The sequence below is a fragment of the Impatiens glandulifera genome, chromosome 3 (assembly GCF_907164915.1).
Source record: "Impatiens glandulifera chromosome 3, dImpGla2.1, whole genome shotgun sequence".
Classification (NCBI taxonomy): domain Eukaryota; kingdom Viridiplantae; phylum Streptophyta; class Magnoliopsida; order Ericales; family Balsaminaceae; genus Impatiens; species Impatiens glandulifera.
In genome coordinates this window covers 6,360,770-6,376,458 of record NC_061864.1, presented here as the reverse complement: position 1 = coordinate 6,376,458, position 15,689 = coordinate 6,360,770, and the positions used below count along the sequence as shown (strand labels likewise).

The 15,689-nt window shown below is 33.1% G+C and overlaps 3 protein-coding genes across 4 annotated transcripts; 1 reads left to right on the top strand and 2 right to left on the bottom strand.

The window, feature by feature from the left end:
- Positions 1-351: 351 nt before the first annotated feature.
- LOC124931875 lies at positions 352-4,992 on the bottom strand. 2 transcript variants are annotated; one of them, XM_047472451.1, is made up of 11 exons: positions 4,811-4,992; positions 4,480-4,530; positions 3,638-3,811; positions 3,217-3,353; positions 3,035-3,079; positions 2,895-2,948; positions 2,563-2,664; positions 2,238-2,444; positions 1,881-1,966; positions 826-1,583; positions 352-736 (listed from the first exon to the last, which is right to left on the bottom strand). In XM_047472451.1, the coding sequence occupies exons 3-11, from the start codon at positions 3,783-3,785 to the stop codon at positions 531-533; spliced, it is 1,743 nt and encodes a 580-aa protein (XP_047328407.1). In that variant the 5' UTR covers positions 3,786-3,811; positions 4,480-4,530; positions 4,811-4,992; the 3' UTR covers positions 352-530. The 2 variants fall into 2 exon arrangements, with proteins under 2 accessions (XP_047328407.1, XP_047328408.1); XM_047472452.1 differs by lacking the exon at positions 4,480-4,530.
- A 3,000-nt stretch (positions 4,993-7,992) lies between these two features.
- Positions 7,993-10,647, top strand: LOC124931937 (uncharacterized protein At3g49055). Its single transcript, XM_047472525.1, has 5 exons — positions 7,993-9,004; positions 9,129-9,205; positions 9,344-9,455; positions 9,541-9,657; positions 10,157-10,647. Exons 1-5 carry the CDS (start codon positions 8,030-8,032, stop codon positions 10,499-10,501), a joined length of 1,626 nt encoding a protein of 541 aa, XP_047328481.1. The 5' UTR covers positions 7,993-8,029; the 3' UTR covers positions 10,502-10,647.
- On the bottom strand, positions 10,621-15,032 carry LOC124931936 (kinesin-like protein KIN-10B). The gene is made up of 16 exons (XM_047472524.1): positions 14,739-15,032; positions 14,390-14,555; positions 14,103-14,303; positions 13,839-14,028; positions 13,539-13,744; positions 12,795-13,453; positions 12,661-12,703; positions 12,334-12,426; positions 12,194-12,244; positions 11,907-11,994; positions 11,535-11,824; positions 11,405-11,451; positions 11,237-11,258; positions 11,076-11,144; positions 10,942-10,980; positions 10,621-10,825 (listed from the first exon to the last, which is right to left on the bottom strand). The coding sequence occupies exons 1-16, from the start codon at positions 14,951-14,953 to the stop codon at positions 10,781-10,783; spliced, it is 2,424 nt and encodes an 807-aa protein (XP_047328480.1). The 5' UTR covers positions 14,954-15,032; the 3' UTR covers positions 10,621-10,780.
- Positions 15,033-15,689: the final 657 nt, after the last annotated feature.

Below are 15,689 nucleotides of genomic sequence, written 5' to 3'. Positions count from 1 at the left end.
GAATTTTATTAAAACTTTTTCTCAATTCACACAATTTTTTAATCTCTTAAATAATTTTCAAAAATTTAAAATACATAGAGTTTGAAGAAAATACTCAATTTAAAAATAAACAAAAATGTATGTAAATATATTATTATTTACCAAAGTGAAAAATAATAATACATAAAAATAAAAATATTTTTGACCATTCGAGACAAAAGACTAAAACGAATAAATTGTAATAATTAAAGCTCTATTTGACACAATTTGAAATTCAATCCCCACCACCCACCCACCCACAGATAGTAGAAAACTTTGTTATAAAATATGACAATTTTAAAAGTGTATAACTCCAACCCAAAGAGCTAGGGGGAAAGAATATCCAAAAACACCTCTTATAATAACCCAAAACATTATCAATATCCACCATAAAACACCAGACCAATAAGAACTTGGACCACCTAACCAGTAATAATATATTTTCCAGAAACTCTTTAAAAGAATAAAATAAAATAAAATAAAAACCTTTAATTTGATTAAGGGTGATTTCTTCATGTAGCAGCAGCTGCTATCTTCTGTTTGGGAACGTACTTGAGTTTTAGTAGTTGAGTTCTGCTGCTGGACTTGGTTTTAGCTACAACACCTTTCTCTGTCGTGTGTTTTGGAGGAGAAGATCCAACAAAAATTGGTACTTCTTTTTCTTCTACATCAGAAAGTGCCAACCTTACATGCTCACCTATAATAGCTTCCTTCCATCCTGAAACATCAACCCAAAATCAGTTTTTTCAAACATTTTCAATATTCTAAGTAGTAAGTAGACGAGAAAAATAATTAATTACTACATACTATGGGCAAGAAAAGATTTCGCATCATCACTGGAATACAACACACCAGAGCCTTCTACATCATTACTCCCGCCATTTTCCAAGGGGGGTGATGGTTGCAACCCTTGCCTGTTTCTGCTGCTGCTTACAGGCTGCCAGAGCTTAACTGTGGACCGGCTTGTGGCATAGCTATCCAAATTGACAGATATGGAACCAAACATCAGTTCACAGTTCTTGTGTTCATCCACATCATCATCCTTTTTCTGCAATCTCAATTCCGTATTTTCAGACTTTGATTTCCTTGTCCAAACCTTGCTGGAATTGGGACCACAATAATGCCTTTGACTCTGCTGTTCAGGTTTTGACATTGGCTGATTTTGATCAAATCCATTTCTACCATTTCTTTGAGATCTTTGCACTTGCCATCTAGGAATCACAGAATACTTGCGACCATTTCCTTGTGTTGATGTTCGTCGATCAATTTGCTGACTTGTCCCGAATGAATCATTGTTTCCTATCTGCGCTTCAACAATGTTTATTACTTCTTCATTGCGTTGATCTTCGATGGGTTGTTCAGATAAGGGCAGATTAGTTCCCCCTGTCTCATAGGAACCTGAACTCGACTCCGAAGCAGATGGTGGACTGGACGTTTCTGCACAAGTAGGAGAATGTTCCATTGCATCAGCAGGAACTTCCAAATCTGCCTTCTCCACATTTGTTGCGTCCTTTGCCTTTTGTCTCAACTTCTTCTGTTTCTTTCTTTCCAACAGTTCAGCTTGCCTAATGTCATTCAAATTTTGGTATTTTTTGTCAGAATTTTAATCAGGATATGAATGTCTATGCAGTTGTAGTTAAAGGAAGATAACAAATTTAAATGGACCAACTTCAGAACATACACATATATCTGACATATAAACACCTGAAAGCAACAAAAGGACTGCAATACATTTAGCTCTCTACACAACACATCTGCTTCCATAGGATGCCCCTTTTTTTACTCAATAAGAAGGTTTACTACCACTCAGAAAGTTCACGGAAAAGCAAATCCATAAAACCACATATGAAAAAGAAAATTACCTTTTCTGAGCAGCTTCTTCTTCCTCCACAAGCAATTTCTGGCACATCAAAGCTTCAGCATCCTTGTCAGCTAGCCATGACTTAACCTGACAACAGAAAACATGTGGGGTCTCTACCTTATTGGGTGCATGGGAGAGAAATAAAATAAAAAAAGGCATCTGTAACTGTTGTGCTAGCTCTCATAATCCATCCCCTACAACTGGACTGGAAGCTAACCAAACCAATTTCATGTGTAGACAATAACTGATTACTAATTATGCATCTGTCCAGTTATCAGACAGCAATATTGTAACCAGTATTGCCAAATATCTCAAACTAGGGCTGCATCTTTTAAATAAACCATATAAGTAGACATACCAGTTTCCGTTCAAGAAGGAAGCTTGCACAAGCAACTACGTTCTTCATTTCAAGCCCAATTTTCCCCGCCTCACCATCAAAGACATATTTCTGCATTGATTCAGCTGTTCCAGCACACAAGAATGTGCTCTCACTAGCATCATCGAGGATAGAGAATAGCTCTTTGGAGGTGATAGGAAACCGGGTATTTCTAGCTTGAATAATGTCCTAAAAATAACATGCATACTGTTATAAGCATAGGTCCATAGGATAATGACATATACACAGAAAATAAAAAGAAAAGATGAGCATTATGGAGCGGGGGGGGTAATGAAGCTTTGCTTACCAGAAGAGCTACCCCAGCTCTTACATATGCTTGTGGTAGTGTGCAGAATCCTGGTTTCCCAATAAATGTCAAAGCCCTTATAACAGAAGAACCAGGAACTTCCTACAAGGCAGAGGAAATATCAATTCAGTAATGAACCAGGATTAAAGGGAACCTGTAAAAAAAGTCAAACATAAACAGCAGAGGAAATAGAGGGAATGAAAGATTAAACAGAAACATTTCATTTTTAATGACCAAAACTTGAAGGGTGTCCGACTATCATCAGTAAGCAATGAAGACAATCTCAACAGTCAAATAGATATAAACAACAAACTATAAGGTAAGATAGGTACCTCAAGTGTCACATCATCAAATGACACAACCTCTTTAGCCTCGCTAACAGAAAGCTGTAACAACATAATTGCATAATGTAAGAATTATGTTTACCACAAAAACAATTCTTGAGCACAAGCATCTGTGAGAATGCACCTACCTTGTCCCAAAATGATCCTAATAAATCCCTGATTTTGTGAGACCCCTATTAAGCACAAAATAGATCAGACACGGCACAGAAGAATCAAATCAGACAAAAATGAAGATTGAGGAAACCAAGAAATTTAAATTACAAAAAAAATACCAGTTATACAAAAAGAGAAGGCATTAAGAGAAAATTACCTTATCAAATTTGAGAGATCTGCGATGAACACGTATATGTCGTCGGTAGTTTAGTTGGGAGCAAAATTCACGGGAACACTTCTCACACTTCTGCATTTGAATCTTCAGTGGAGAAAGCAATGGCCATCCTGGAAGATCTACATGACAAATAGTAAGTTGTGAATTGAAGTCCAAATTATTAACAAACACTTATGAGAAAATGTTAACGCAAGAAACCCATTTGTCTGAGCAGAACATTTGACAATCTTAATATCTTTCTAAGAAAACAAACAGGAGCATCAGTGAAGGTTGTCCTTGTTCCTTCACAATCTGATGTCTAGAATTTTATTTTATTTTGTGCTGATCTGATGTCTATATTTACATGAAAATAAATCTTGCACAGTTAAATATGTTGAGTCCAGTCCATAGGGTGAATTTGTACCTTGCTGGTCCAAAGCATGTAGCAACTGGATCCACTGCACCGGACTCTCACCAGTCCTTGGGAAGGAGAGAACTGGTTCTCGTCCAATCGCTTGTTTAATTATAGCATCTATGTTATCATTTCCATCTTCTAATTTCGTAGTATCCATAGTTCTAGTTGACCTTAACGTGATCACTGGAATGTATCATAACAACCACTGATCAGTGAAAAGCTACATAGATATATTGACTCTCAATTATGAATTTATTGTAAGGTGCAACACAATTAAAAGACTTAATAATTTTGAAAACATAAAGGAAACTCTTTATGCATGGAAATGATAAACATATACACCAGATGGAAATAAATGTAAGCAAGTAGTGTTTCAAAGTGAAAGAGTTCAGGGGTAAAATCTCCCAATGGTTTAACCTAAATGATATCACGAGCACTCATGGAAACAGAACAGAAACCCATGATAGCTTAAGAAAACACTTGAAACAACTATTTCTTAATTTTCCTCCTAAGATTGCTATTTTTAAAGCTTTATGATTATGATAAATGGTCTTCCAGATTATTCAATTAAGATAAAGGTCAGAAAACAAACATTCAAAACAATCAAAAGTTATATTTAGGGTTATACAAACATATGCTAAATCTTCTTCAAAAGGAGGTATCATATGCTGCATATGAGGGTTGTTGAGAGAGAGAGAGAGAGTATGTGTACTATATATATACCATTTGTTCATTAGTTTTTCAAACAAAGGCAGGTGGAAATTAACAATTTCTCTATTGCAAAAGAAGATCAATCTGAATAAAGAGTAAAGCATAAGAGAGGATTCTAGGACAAAATGACTTGCCACAACCTATACAACATCATTAGATCGCAAATCCGGATTGCATTCCTTTACTCGTCCCTGATTATTATAAAATCATAAATCAAATGTCAATACGAATGAACCAAAAAAATCATATATATGCAGCTCCAATAAATGACAGTGCTACCAAACATTGATCTGATTAGAAACTAAACTGAAAATCGAATTGAGAGACAAAAAAAAAGCCTAGGGTTTGGAAAAAAAATCGAAATGTAGAAGATAGTGGATAGTGCATTATATGACGCGATCTAAAAGCAGCAGAGCAGAAGGCGGAATGAGTGGAAAAATAGAAGTGAAGAGAAATGGCATACATACATACCAGTTGTTGTGAGAATTAAAGAGATTGTCAACGCGATCGTACAGATTGACGGTCGCCAGGAAAAAGGAAAGAGGAACCCAAAAGAAGAAGAAGGTCGCTAGCTAGTGAATGTTGGGAAGCTCCTTCAAGCGGAGCAGTCGGCGAAATGCAGAGGAGAGGGAGAGAGAGAGAGAGAGGGTGACGAAACCCTTTTTGGTAAATACGAAAAATATATATTAGTGCAGCAATAAATAGCAACAATTTATCAATTCTATACGACAATCATTTTTGCCTAAACGAGAAAAATAGGTACTAGCTTAGCTGGCACGTTTCTCCAATTATTAATTTCTTTTTAAGATTTAAAAAAAAACATTTTATTTATTTATTTATTTATTTATTTATTTATTTATTTATTTATTTATTTATTTATTTATTTATTTATTTATTTTTAAATAAAACAATTGGAATTATGACCGACATACCAACTTCAACTAAATTGTCTGAATATGAATATAACGGAGACAAAATTCTTGTTCATTAAGCTATTTTAAATTAGAAAATACATTTTTTTAACTATACTATTTTTATATTGTATATTAATATCAAAAAAATTTATGTTCAATATTTTCAAACAACCAAACATATTTTATTGTTATTTTTTTAGTCTCAACTTTTTTCACAATAAACAAACAAACAGAACTTAATTAATTAATTTTATAATTTATTTCTTTCTTTTTCCTTTTCTTATTAACACTGTAAAGTAAAACTGGCATATTTTGAGATTATTTATAATTTATTTAGGACACGTTTGATTTAATTTATAAGTTAAACTTATTAACGTTTGTTTGTGTAATAAACATGTTATTAGAGCATTTCCATTGGTGGGTGAAAATCTGATGTGAAGAGAAATTGTATCTGAGTACATGAATGGGAGTATGGGTATAATTGTGCAGATAAAAATGAAAGAAGCAAATATTTAATACCACTACAAACGAAGAAAATCAAGCCAAAAACTGGTCTCACCTGATATGTTGTTTAATTTTTGATTAAAAATGTAAAATTTTTGCTTTTTAATTGATAAAATGTGGATCTCTTTTATTTGAAAAAAAATGATCGTTTCTTTCATCAATTGAAAATATGACCATTTTATTACAGTTTTTTTTATACATATGATCAGTTTTTTTTTTAATTTAGATAAAATCTATAAATAGATACTCATATACTATCTAATTTTATCTCATATTCTCTTCAAAATTGTAAATGTAAAATAATTCTTCAGTAACAAAATATAATTTAGTAGTGTATTTTTTTTTTCATGTATTATTGTGATTTAGTTTAACATTGTACTAGTTTTTTATTTCTTAATTAAACTTTTTTATTTTTCAAAATTTTGTATAAAAATTATTGACAATTTAATGTCCTAAATTATTTTTAAAAATTATTGTTTTTTTTAATTTTTAATATAATTTATAAATATTAGTTTTATTTATTTAAACAAATTAATATAATTAAAAATGAAACTAGATTACTTGAATTATTGAATTAAAAAATATTGTATGAATTAGATGATGTGGATGGTTGAACCTTAAAATAGTAACAATTGCACTTGAGATGGTTGAGGAATAGGGTTAGTTCGATGCTACAATGTAGGTAGTACATGTATCAATTAAAAAAATGTCACATGTATAAAGAGAAAAAAATTAACAAATGAGAAAGGTGATGATTTACTTTTGTGTATAGGTGTCACTTAATGAATGTGATACAGATAGTACCTGTATATGTAGCATCGAATTAACAGGGGAATAGAGGAATAAATTGATAGGTATAATTTACCTTTGATGTGCCACATATTTATACCTATGTATGGATATAGGGATGGGATTCTTTTAATAATTTTAAATATAAGTCTAACTTAAAATTTCAAAATAAAACATATTTTGCGTTTTAATGTTCTCGGGCCCGACCCTATTATAGTGTAAGACCAGCTAGACGGCTGTCTAGGTCCCACACACAAAACACCCAAATCAGACAAATAAAAATTAATAGCATTAACAAAGTTTTGATTAATAGGTTATTGACCTGACTAAACTAGGTTACTTTTAATAAAAATAATAAAATTTATCATATTTATTTAATAAAACACAAAATATAATTATTACATTAAAAAATAAAAATAATTTTTTATTTACATAATCTTCAGGATAATATTCTCTACCTTCCCTGATCAAGTTTAAGTTTATAATCTCAAAATTGAAATTTGAAATTTACTCTTGTTATTCTGGTTCCAAAGAAGTATTATAGTGTGATGAGCATTAACAAGAATGAGTTGTATTAATGGTGACAATGACACAAATTTTACTTTCATAGAATTTAAGAATAATAAAGGGTAGATATTGAATGCTGGGAAATATTTTTTTTTTTTTAAGTTGGTCAATAATTATGAACATTTATTGTGCAGAATTTGAAAGAAAAAAAAAACTATTTTTTATTATTAATTGAATCGCTCATGCTTTTGCTGCTTTGCATACGCTCAAAACTCATTCCTATTATTTTATGGGGTATTATATTTGGCATAAGATAAAATAGTAAAATTTTATGCAATGAGAGTTAATATTTTCTAACCTTGTTTTCCATCAATAAAGCATCACGGTTGATTTGTTTTTCTTTCAAAATTTATATTTATTTTCATAACTAAATTATTATGACATCTACATCAATTTTCTTTTGATTTTTTTATTAATTCGAGAAAATAGCTACGCAACAACTTTCACAATTAGAATACTCTTACAAAGTTTTTTTTGGTGGTGTAGAGGTAGCTTGAGGCATGTTTTTATGATTTTTCTGAATTTTATGCAGTTTTTTTTTAATTATATCTATATCATTTAGTCATTATAATTTATAACAAATAAATAACTTACTTTATCAACTAAATTATTATTCTTTTAAAAAATAAATTATGTTACATGAAATTGTGTTAAAAAACATTTATATTGAACATCCTGTTAAAAATAAGAAAAGTATAAATTTTAACTAGAATATTATGTCGTGGTCAACTTCAATCACAATTATAATCTGTCTCTATTTTTACGCGCCAAATATTTCAACAGACTCTCTTCATCGCACGTTTTATTTTCTGACTGGTAGTTGTGCGTTTCTTCCCCAAACTTCGCGATCGACCTCACTATCTTTCGATTGATTCGAGAATATGAACTCCTCCTCTCTACTCTCACTATCAATTCCATGGACGCAACCGATACTTCATCTTCAGACGGGAAGATCCACGGCCAAGATCTTCATATTGGACCAAATCAGGAAGTTTCTGACGACCTCCTCCGCCAACTTCAGTTGAAAAATGAATCACTCGTCTTCGAACTTGAAGCTCTTCGCATGTCTTATCAGAGCTTTCAAGCTAGATCTATGGAAACAGAGGAGAAAATCGCTCTTCTAGTAAAGCAGAGGGAGGACGATTTGAATCAAAAGGCCGAGCTAGCTAATGTAGTCGAGCAGATATCTGGTGAGAGAGATGCTGTTATTAAGGAACTTAACGAACTCAAAACATCCTCAGGTGAGCGCTATATTGAGCTGGAGAAAAGGATCGATGAAGAATCTAAGGAGAATGATGGACTTAGGCGCGAGGTCGTGGCTTTTGGAGAAAGAATAGAGAAGTTAGTTGATGATAAGAATAAGATAGCCACGGTACTGAAAGAGTGTTTGGGATGTACAAAATCTGTTAAGGAATGTCTAATAAGGATAATTAAGAGTATGGATGAGGATAATTTTGTTTTCGAGGGTGATCAGAATGTAGAAGAAACAGAATTGGATGAAGAAATGAGGGAATTTTTGGTGATGGTAAAGTCGACTTTGAAGGTTGCAGAGACTGCAGAAGGAAAATTAGGTCAATATCAAGACATGAGGAATAAGCAGAAGAAAGAATTGGAGGCTAGTATAGTGAGTTTGACAGAGGAGAATAGAGACGTAAACAGCTTGCTGAGGATTGCTTTGGTGGAGAAAGATGCGGTGGAGAAGAATTTGAATAAACTTAAGGGGAACAATGATCAGAAAAGAGGAGCCATATTGCAGATAGCAGAGAGAGGCTTACAAAGAGTTGGATTCGGATTCATGATGGGGGGTGGAGCTAATGAACCGTTGCCAGAAAGTTCGAGTGCTAGTATGAAGTCAGACGGTAGTGAGGGTGAAGAGGAGGTCATTAGTCTGGTATTTTTCTTCTCCCCCAAAACTCTCAAGATTGTTTTCTACATGATTCCAAATACAATATGATTAGTAGTTTCTTAATGACACTTTATGGGATGTTTTCGCCTTCTTAATATGATTCCGCCAGGCCTCAACTATGGAGAGAATAATGAAAAATTTGCGACTTGAAATTAGCCAGTTGAGGAGGTCACTCGAGGAATCTAGGTATTATTATCATTACAGAAGCATGAGTCATGCTCAATTGGATAAACCTCTATTAGAGCTATGATGTTCTTTACAATTGAATACATACTAAAGTTGATAAAGTATTCCATTCTTAATTAGAATGTCATTAAATCCCAGGTCAGATACCGAACGTTTGCAGAGTCTCACAGAGAAGCAATCTCATACAATTCTAGAGAACACGATGTACATACGAGAGCTAGAACATAGAGAATCATTGTTAGCTCAACACGTGAGTGGTGGTGCTCTCTTAACCAACTTTCTTCCCACTAAACACTCTCATTAAGTAATTAGTTATATTGTTCTCTTTAATATAGGTTGAAGAACTTGTGCAAGAAATAAAAGAATCTGAACAAGAGGCTGCAAGATGGAGGGAGGCCTGTGAGTTGGAAGTAGAAGCTGGGAAGGGCATTCTTGATGAACAAGATAGATTGGTAAGAGAATTAGTTTTTACTGCCTATGCTAACTTTCTGATGCTGTTAGCTGCTTTAATTTTTACTATTTTGTTCTAATGTTGTCCAAACTCTGCTTCACCAGATTAATGTTTGTTAGAGGTTAATAGGCTATGTTATGGGGCCTGTCAAAATCCTGGTATTATTAGTGGGATAGTAAACATGTTCAAGGTTAATTAAATATGTAGGTACTACATCAAGAAAGGATTAGCTCAATTTGATTTTTCAACTTGGATAAAAAGCTAGTTTTACTTCCTGAATTTTTAAAAATTGACTCAAATGACTTTCCGTCACATTTTCTATTAAACTCCAATAATGTTTTAGCCGATGATTTAAATTATGAAGTACAGTTGAAAGTGAGTATGATCATTGATGTTTTCCTAGTTCAACATGAAGCTTAGTACTTAGCATAATATAGTTTAATGATTTAAAACTATAAACTGAACTCCAATGCTCAAAACTGTTAAATATATTTGACTAGGTTTCTATTCTAAAAAATGAGCTGGAAAAGACAAAAGCAGCCTTGAATATATCAAATGGAAAGCTAAAGTTGAAAGAAGACCTTGCTTCTGCTGCCATGGCTGTCCAAGCAGCAGCAGAGAAGTCCCTGCAACTAGCCGACAGCAGGGCAACAGGGCTACGTGAGAGGATGGAGGAGCTGACAAAACAATTGGAAGAAACAGAAGAAAGCAATGGACAACGTCAACTCAAGGTCAAAGTGAGACACTTTTGTTGGCCCTTTCGAATCCTCAAGAACAACAACACCAATTCCAAGGGTCAAAATTTCAAGAGGATGCTTCCTGAGATGCAATCTCTCCTTCAATGAAGCAAAAATGACTTTCCTAAAGTCTTGATTGACATTTCATGTTCAGGCCTGTCCTTTGTTTTTTTACTGTCTCCTGTTCTATTATTAACTTTTTTTTGATAAAAGAAAATGCATCAAGAGAGTTAATAAATTTCATATAGAATACATCAATCATTATCTCTTAGTAGAGTGGCAAACAACCCAATGGAGAGAGTAAATATTTTTTTTAACAATGGCAACTTGAAGTTGCCAACAAAACAAATCCCATAGCCACTATTCTAACTTGATTAAAAAAAAAAACTAACTGAAAATCTCTCCTGCCATTTTTTTCATCATGTTTGTTACCTGTCAAGAAAAAACATAGAATGGAGACGAATGAGCTAATAATCATCATTTTTTGAAAATAAATTATCTTATCATCATTGAAATATGAAAGGAGGAAAAAGTCATCTTAACTACACCTGTTTAGTTGAAAGTCCAATATTCTCCAAATCTTCAAGCTGCACGGGCGAGTTCACACATCAGTTGACTAATAAGAATATTTACGTACAAAAAACATGAGAAAACACTTAAATAGATGGGCAAGTGTGTTTACATCTTTGAAAGGTTCCGGAGACTCTTCACGAAGTTCAAGAATGTAGGTTGCCCTCTTTTCACCAATACCCTTTAGAAAAATACAACAATATTGACACAGCTATATCAATACATGAAAATGACTAATGAAATGTTTGTTTGAATATTTGATAATGCTCTCACCTGTAACCCTTTCAGTTCCTCCCTGTTAAAAAAAAAACAAGTGTGTTATCAATAAAGTTTAAAAAATAACAAAATATTAAATAATGTCATATGAAATAAATTTCCATAACAATAATCAATGAGCTCCCATCAGAATACTTGAGATCTGCTACTAATGAAGATACATACTTGCTTGCAGTGTTTAAGAAATTGAGGTACTCATCAACAAGGACTTCCTGCAATAAAAGAGCAGTAATAAAAGTGAGATAAGAAAAAAACCCGTAAAAGTAACAAGTGAGAGGAGAGAAAGAGAGATTACTTTCATTCCTGTGCTACGAGCACTTAACCTTCCCCAAGGACTATTATTAGTCAAACTCCCTTTGCATATGGAATTTTGTTGAAAAACAGGGGTTTTAGGTTCCATAGCATCTGTATATATACTTGATACAGTATTGATCTTGTATGGCATCTTAATTTCTAGTGGAGTTGTAGTAGAATCAAGGGCCTTCAATGTATTGGACAGGTTCTCTATTAGAGAACTAAGAGATGGTGATCCATCTTCATTCATGACTAAACTTGTTTCTTCTTCCTTATTAGTAATAAATTCACCTGCAATTTATCTTTATAAATGAAATGAACAAGATAGGAAAAAATACAACTTTTTGGGTTCTCATCAATGGTGAATGTAGACCTTCTTCCGGAAGAATCGATGAATTATTATTGCATTTAATCTTGGGAGTGACTTCTAGATGACTAATCTCCGCCTTCTGAGAATTATCCTGAAAAATTCATAAAAAAACTTTAGGCAGCCAAGTTATTAGGTTAAAGCCTATAAAGCATAAGTTAGACATTAAATATATAGTTACACATTTTCATAAATGCGTCTTTATTTGGTGATACAAGCAGAGCATTTGGCTGTATGTTGAAAACCATTCCAAGCTAACAAAATATATAGTTACATATTTTCATATATCATACCTCATTTTCAGGAGTAGGATCATCTAAAGTAACTACTGAAACTGGTTCATCCTGCAAAGAGATAATTCAATAAACTATCAGAATATAACAAAATATTATTAATGGGATGAGATTATTATTATTTGTCAGTGCTACTATACTTTGTTCAAGATGGAGGCACTTGTTGAATCAAAGACTGTTATTGCAGGTGCTTGTTGTTCATCTGAAGTTGTCATGTTCAACGAAACATTTTCCTGCATTGATCACAACTAATTTAGTTCTTGCTCACTCACGTGAAGGGGCCCTACATTCATTTCGAAAGAGAAGAACAAAAGACTTCTTTTGCCAAATTATGGACTCATCAAAGATCTAGAAAAATAGCCTCTAGCTTGAGTAGTGAATCTAAATGAACTGCGAGATAGAACTTTTACTAAATGATGTTCTGTCAAAAATGTCGATTGAGATGACATGAAAATGGGCATCGTCACCTTATTAGTATTCGTCGTAGCTTTGCCTTCACTAAAAAGTCTCCTGTAATGAAAAAAGGAGCAGGCAAGTCAATTTCTAGAGAGAATTCAAATTGTAGTAACGTTATATCATCGCAAGAGCAGTAACATTATACCTTCCTTTAATTGTAGAATTAGCCTTCTTCTCAAAGTTGTATGATTGAGAATTGATTTGCTTCTTTAATGTAAGACTCCCAATCTTTCCTTTACTGGATGAAGAAACCACTGGTTGCTTGGACACACTTCCTACTGTCTTTGTAGATTCAGAAACCACTCGTTGCTTGGACACACTTCCTACTGTCTTTGTAGATTCAGCGACCACGGGTTGCTTGGACACACTTCCTACTGTCTTTGTAGATTCAGCGACCACTCGTTGCTTGGACACACTTCCTACTGTCTTTGTAGATTCAGCGACCACTCGTTGCTTGGACACACTTCCTACTGTCTTTGTAGATTCAGCTACCACTGGTTGCTTGGACACACTTCCTACTGTCTTTGTAGATTCAGCGACCACTCTTTGCTTGGACACACTTCCTACTGTCTTTGTAGATTCAGCGACCACTGGTTGCTTGGACACACTTCCTACTGTCTTTGTAGATTCAGTGACCACTGGTTGCTTGGACACACTTCCTACTGTCTTTGTAGATTCAGCGACCACTGGTTGCTTGGACACACTTCCTACTGTCTTTGTAGATTCAGCGACCACTCGATTTACAACCCGACATCGGGAAACCGAAATCATGGCATGTAAAGAGTCATGGCAAAAAAACGGGTTCTGTTTTCAACCAAATTATCAGAAAACAATAGAAATAAAAACAGAGTCAATTAAAGATATATACTATGATCAACAAAGAACTTACCAAGCAAGTGATCATCAACACTTTATTATTCCTACCAAGGGAATCTTGTAATGCACGAGTCAGTTTGCTTTCTCGATATGGAACTCGGATTTCATTGGCATTTAAAGAGTATAAAACTTTAAGCAGAGCATATAAAGACTTGTTAATTCTAGTACTATCAACATTGTTGACACCCAAAGAACTCTTTCTTCTAGCATCCTCATAACCTAACGAAGAAGGTGAACAGACCGTAAGAATAATTACAGGAAGATATCTCGAAAGGGAAATGAAAAGATACCACAATATTTCACAAATCCAAACCTGCTAAATCAACAAAGTTTATCCTTCCAATTGGCTTATTGGCTGAGTTCTCATCAACAGAGGAAATAAGAACAACTAGAACCTTATGACTCATTTGTGGCAGCTCTAATGGCACTTTTTGTTGTGTTTTGCGAGGGACAATGCCCGTAAAATATAACTTCTTAAACTGAGAAAATGATGTGATATTGACCTGTAGAATAAAGAAACATTAGATAGATAATCAAACAACTGACAACTAAATAAAACCACATGAATACTACTTACCTGTGAAAGCCCCTTGAACTGAATTTTGCCTTGGGCATTTTCGAACACTTGAATTTCTGGTCGGCCAGTCTGTAGAAGATCGTATACATGATCTTGCAATACCTCATAGTAAGACACGGCAACAAGATTTCCAGTTTTCTCGGCCATCAAGAGAACTTCAGCCATTGTTAAGGCTGCTAAACCAGGATTTTCCTCAAAACCCTAAAAAATCAACAGAAGCTAACAGAGTAAGCACATGAATGATTGTTGGAAAAAATCTAGCATGTCTATAAAAACAATATAAACACCTGAATTGTGTAAGTCTTGCCACTGCTTCTAGCTCCAAATGCTATAACTGTAGACTTTTGACCATCAAATACTTCTGAAACTAAAGGCTTAATTTCTTTTACAAACATATCTTCATTTCCCACGTCTTGTTCATAGCAGTGGTCCAGCTTGATTGACTCTTTAAAGCTGGAAATGCAAAATAAATCAATAATCAAACAGATACTCACAAAAGGCGAAAATTAAAAAAAGCATAAAGGGAACAAAGAATTTAATAACTTTAAACCTATCTATTCAAGAACATGTAGTATGATTTTAAAGATTATCACATTAATCAGTAAGTAGAAAATAGTCCTAGGTTAGCAATCTTACCTGCCAGATTGATCGCGGAAAGAGATCACTACTCCATCGGAGGTATCATTGTCATCTGTCTTGCTAACGGAAATCCACGGCAATGGTCTTTCGCTTTGAAGTCCATTTTCTAGATCTGTGAAACCCTTAACTTTTCCAACTATTCTGATCATCCGCGATGGTTTAGATGGCGTCTTGGAATTGTTATGACTTGATTCTTCGGAAATAGAAGCCATAGAAGATCTTGATTTTTGATAGAGAGAGAGAAAGAAAGCTGCGCAGTTTGAAGATAATAAGAGGCGAAACGATACACTCTAATAGCCGTTTGATTTCAAAAACTCTAATTTAGTCTTCCGCTCCCGTTGCTGCGCTCCATTTTCACGATCTAATAAGTTTTGGGCAGATTATTTAAAATTATTTAAATAATTCTAAAATTATTAAAAATTAACTAAATCAAAAGATTGATTAAATATTTTATTTCAATAATATTTATTTGAATTTTAAAACTTTTGAGGTTAATTAACAAATATTATAGGAACTTTGACAATTTCTCATTAATTAAATAATAATAATACTCTTTTAACATTTGAGGAAAAAACAGTCTTAAACTTTAAGTCTAGATTTAATAAAATATATTGTTATATATGGAATATAATCCAAATATGATATCAAGAATATTTTTAAAATAAATAAATTTTGAAATATAATGTATTGAGAATTATAAAAATAACAAATTTAAATCAAATTATGTATATAATTAGCTGTTACATGGTATAAATTAATTCGATTTATGTAAATAAATAAGTTTTAAATAGTTTTTTAAACAATTAAAATCATAAAGATTAAGATTTTCAAAACTATAAAAATAATTAAATAGTTAACATTTTGTCTCAATTTAAATTGTCAATGTTTTTGTGTTTAATGTATATTGACAGGTAGTAATATTTTTTACATTAACATTTGTAAATTTTT

Bases quoted from the DNA above. Each gene is read 5' to 3' on its own strand.
- LOC124931875 (XM_047472451.1), bottom strand. From the start codon at position 3,785: ATGGATACTACGAAATTAGAAGATGGAAATGATAACATAGATGCTATA. The intron at 3,080-3,216 runs GTAATTTTCTCT...TGTGCTTAATAG, and splicing joins GATCTCTCAAATTTGATAAG to GGGTCTCACAAAATCAGGGA. The intron at 2,445-2,562 runs GTAAGCAAAGCT...TGTTATTTTTAG, and splicing joins GAGCTGGGGTAGCTCTTCTG to GACATTATTCAAGCTAGAAA.
- LOC124931937 (XM_047472525.1), top strand. From the start codon at position 8,030: ATGGACGCAACCGATACTTCATCTTCAGACGGGAAGATCCACGGCCAA. The intron at 9,206-9,343 runs GTATTATTATCA...ATTAAATCCCAG, and splicing joins AGGTCACTCGAGGAATCTAG to GTCAGATACCGAACGTTTGC. The intron at 9,658-10,156 runs GTAAGAGAATTA...ATATTTGACTAG, and splicing joins TTGATGAACAAGATAGATTG to GTTTCTATTCTAAAAAATGA.
- LOC124931936 (XM_047472524.1), bottom strand. From the start codon at position 14,953: ATGGCTTCTATTTCCGAAGAATCAAGTCATAACAATTCCAAGACGCCA. The intron at 14,556-14,738 runs GTAAGATTGCTA...TTGCATTTCCAG, and splicing joins TTCCGCGATCAATCTGGCAG to CTTTAAAGAGTCAATCAAGC. The intron at 14,029-14,102 runs GTAAGTAGTATT...TTTATTCTACAG, and splicing joins AGTTCAAGGGGCTTTCACAG to GTCAATATCACATCATTTTC.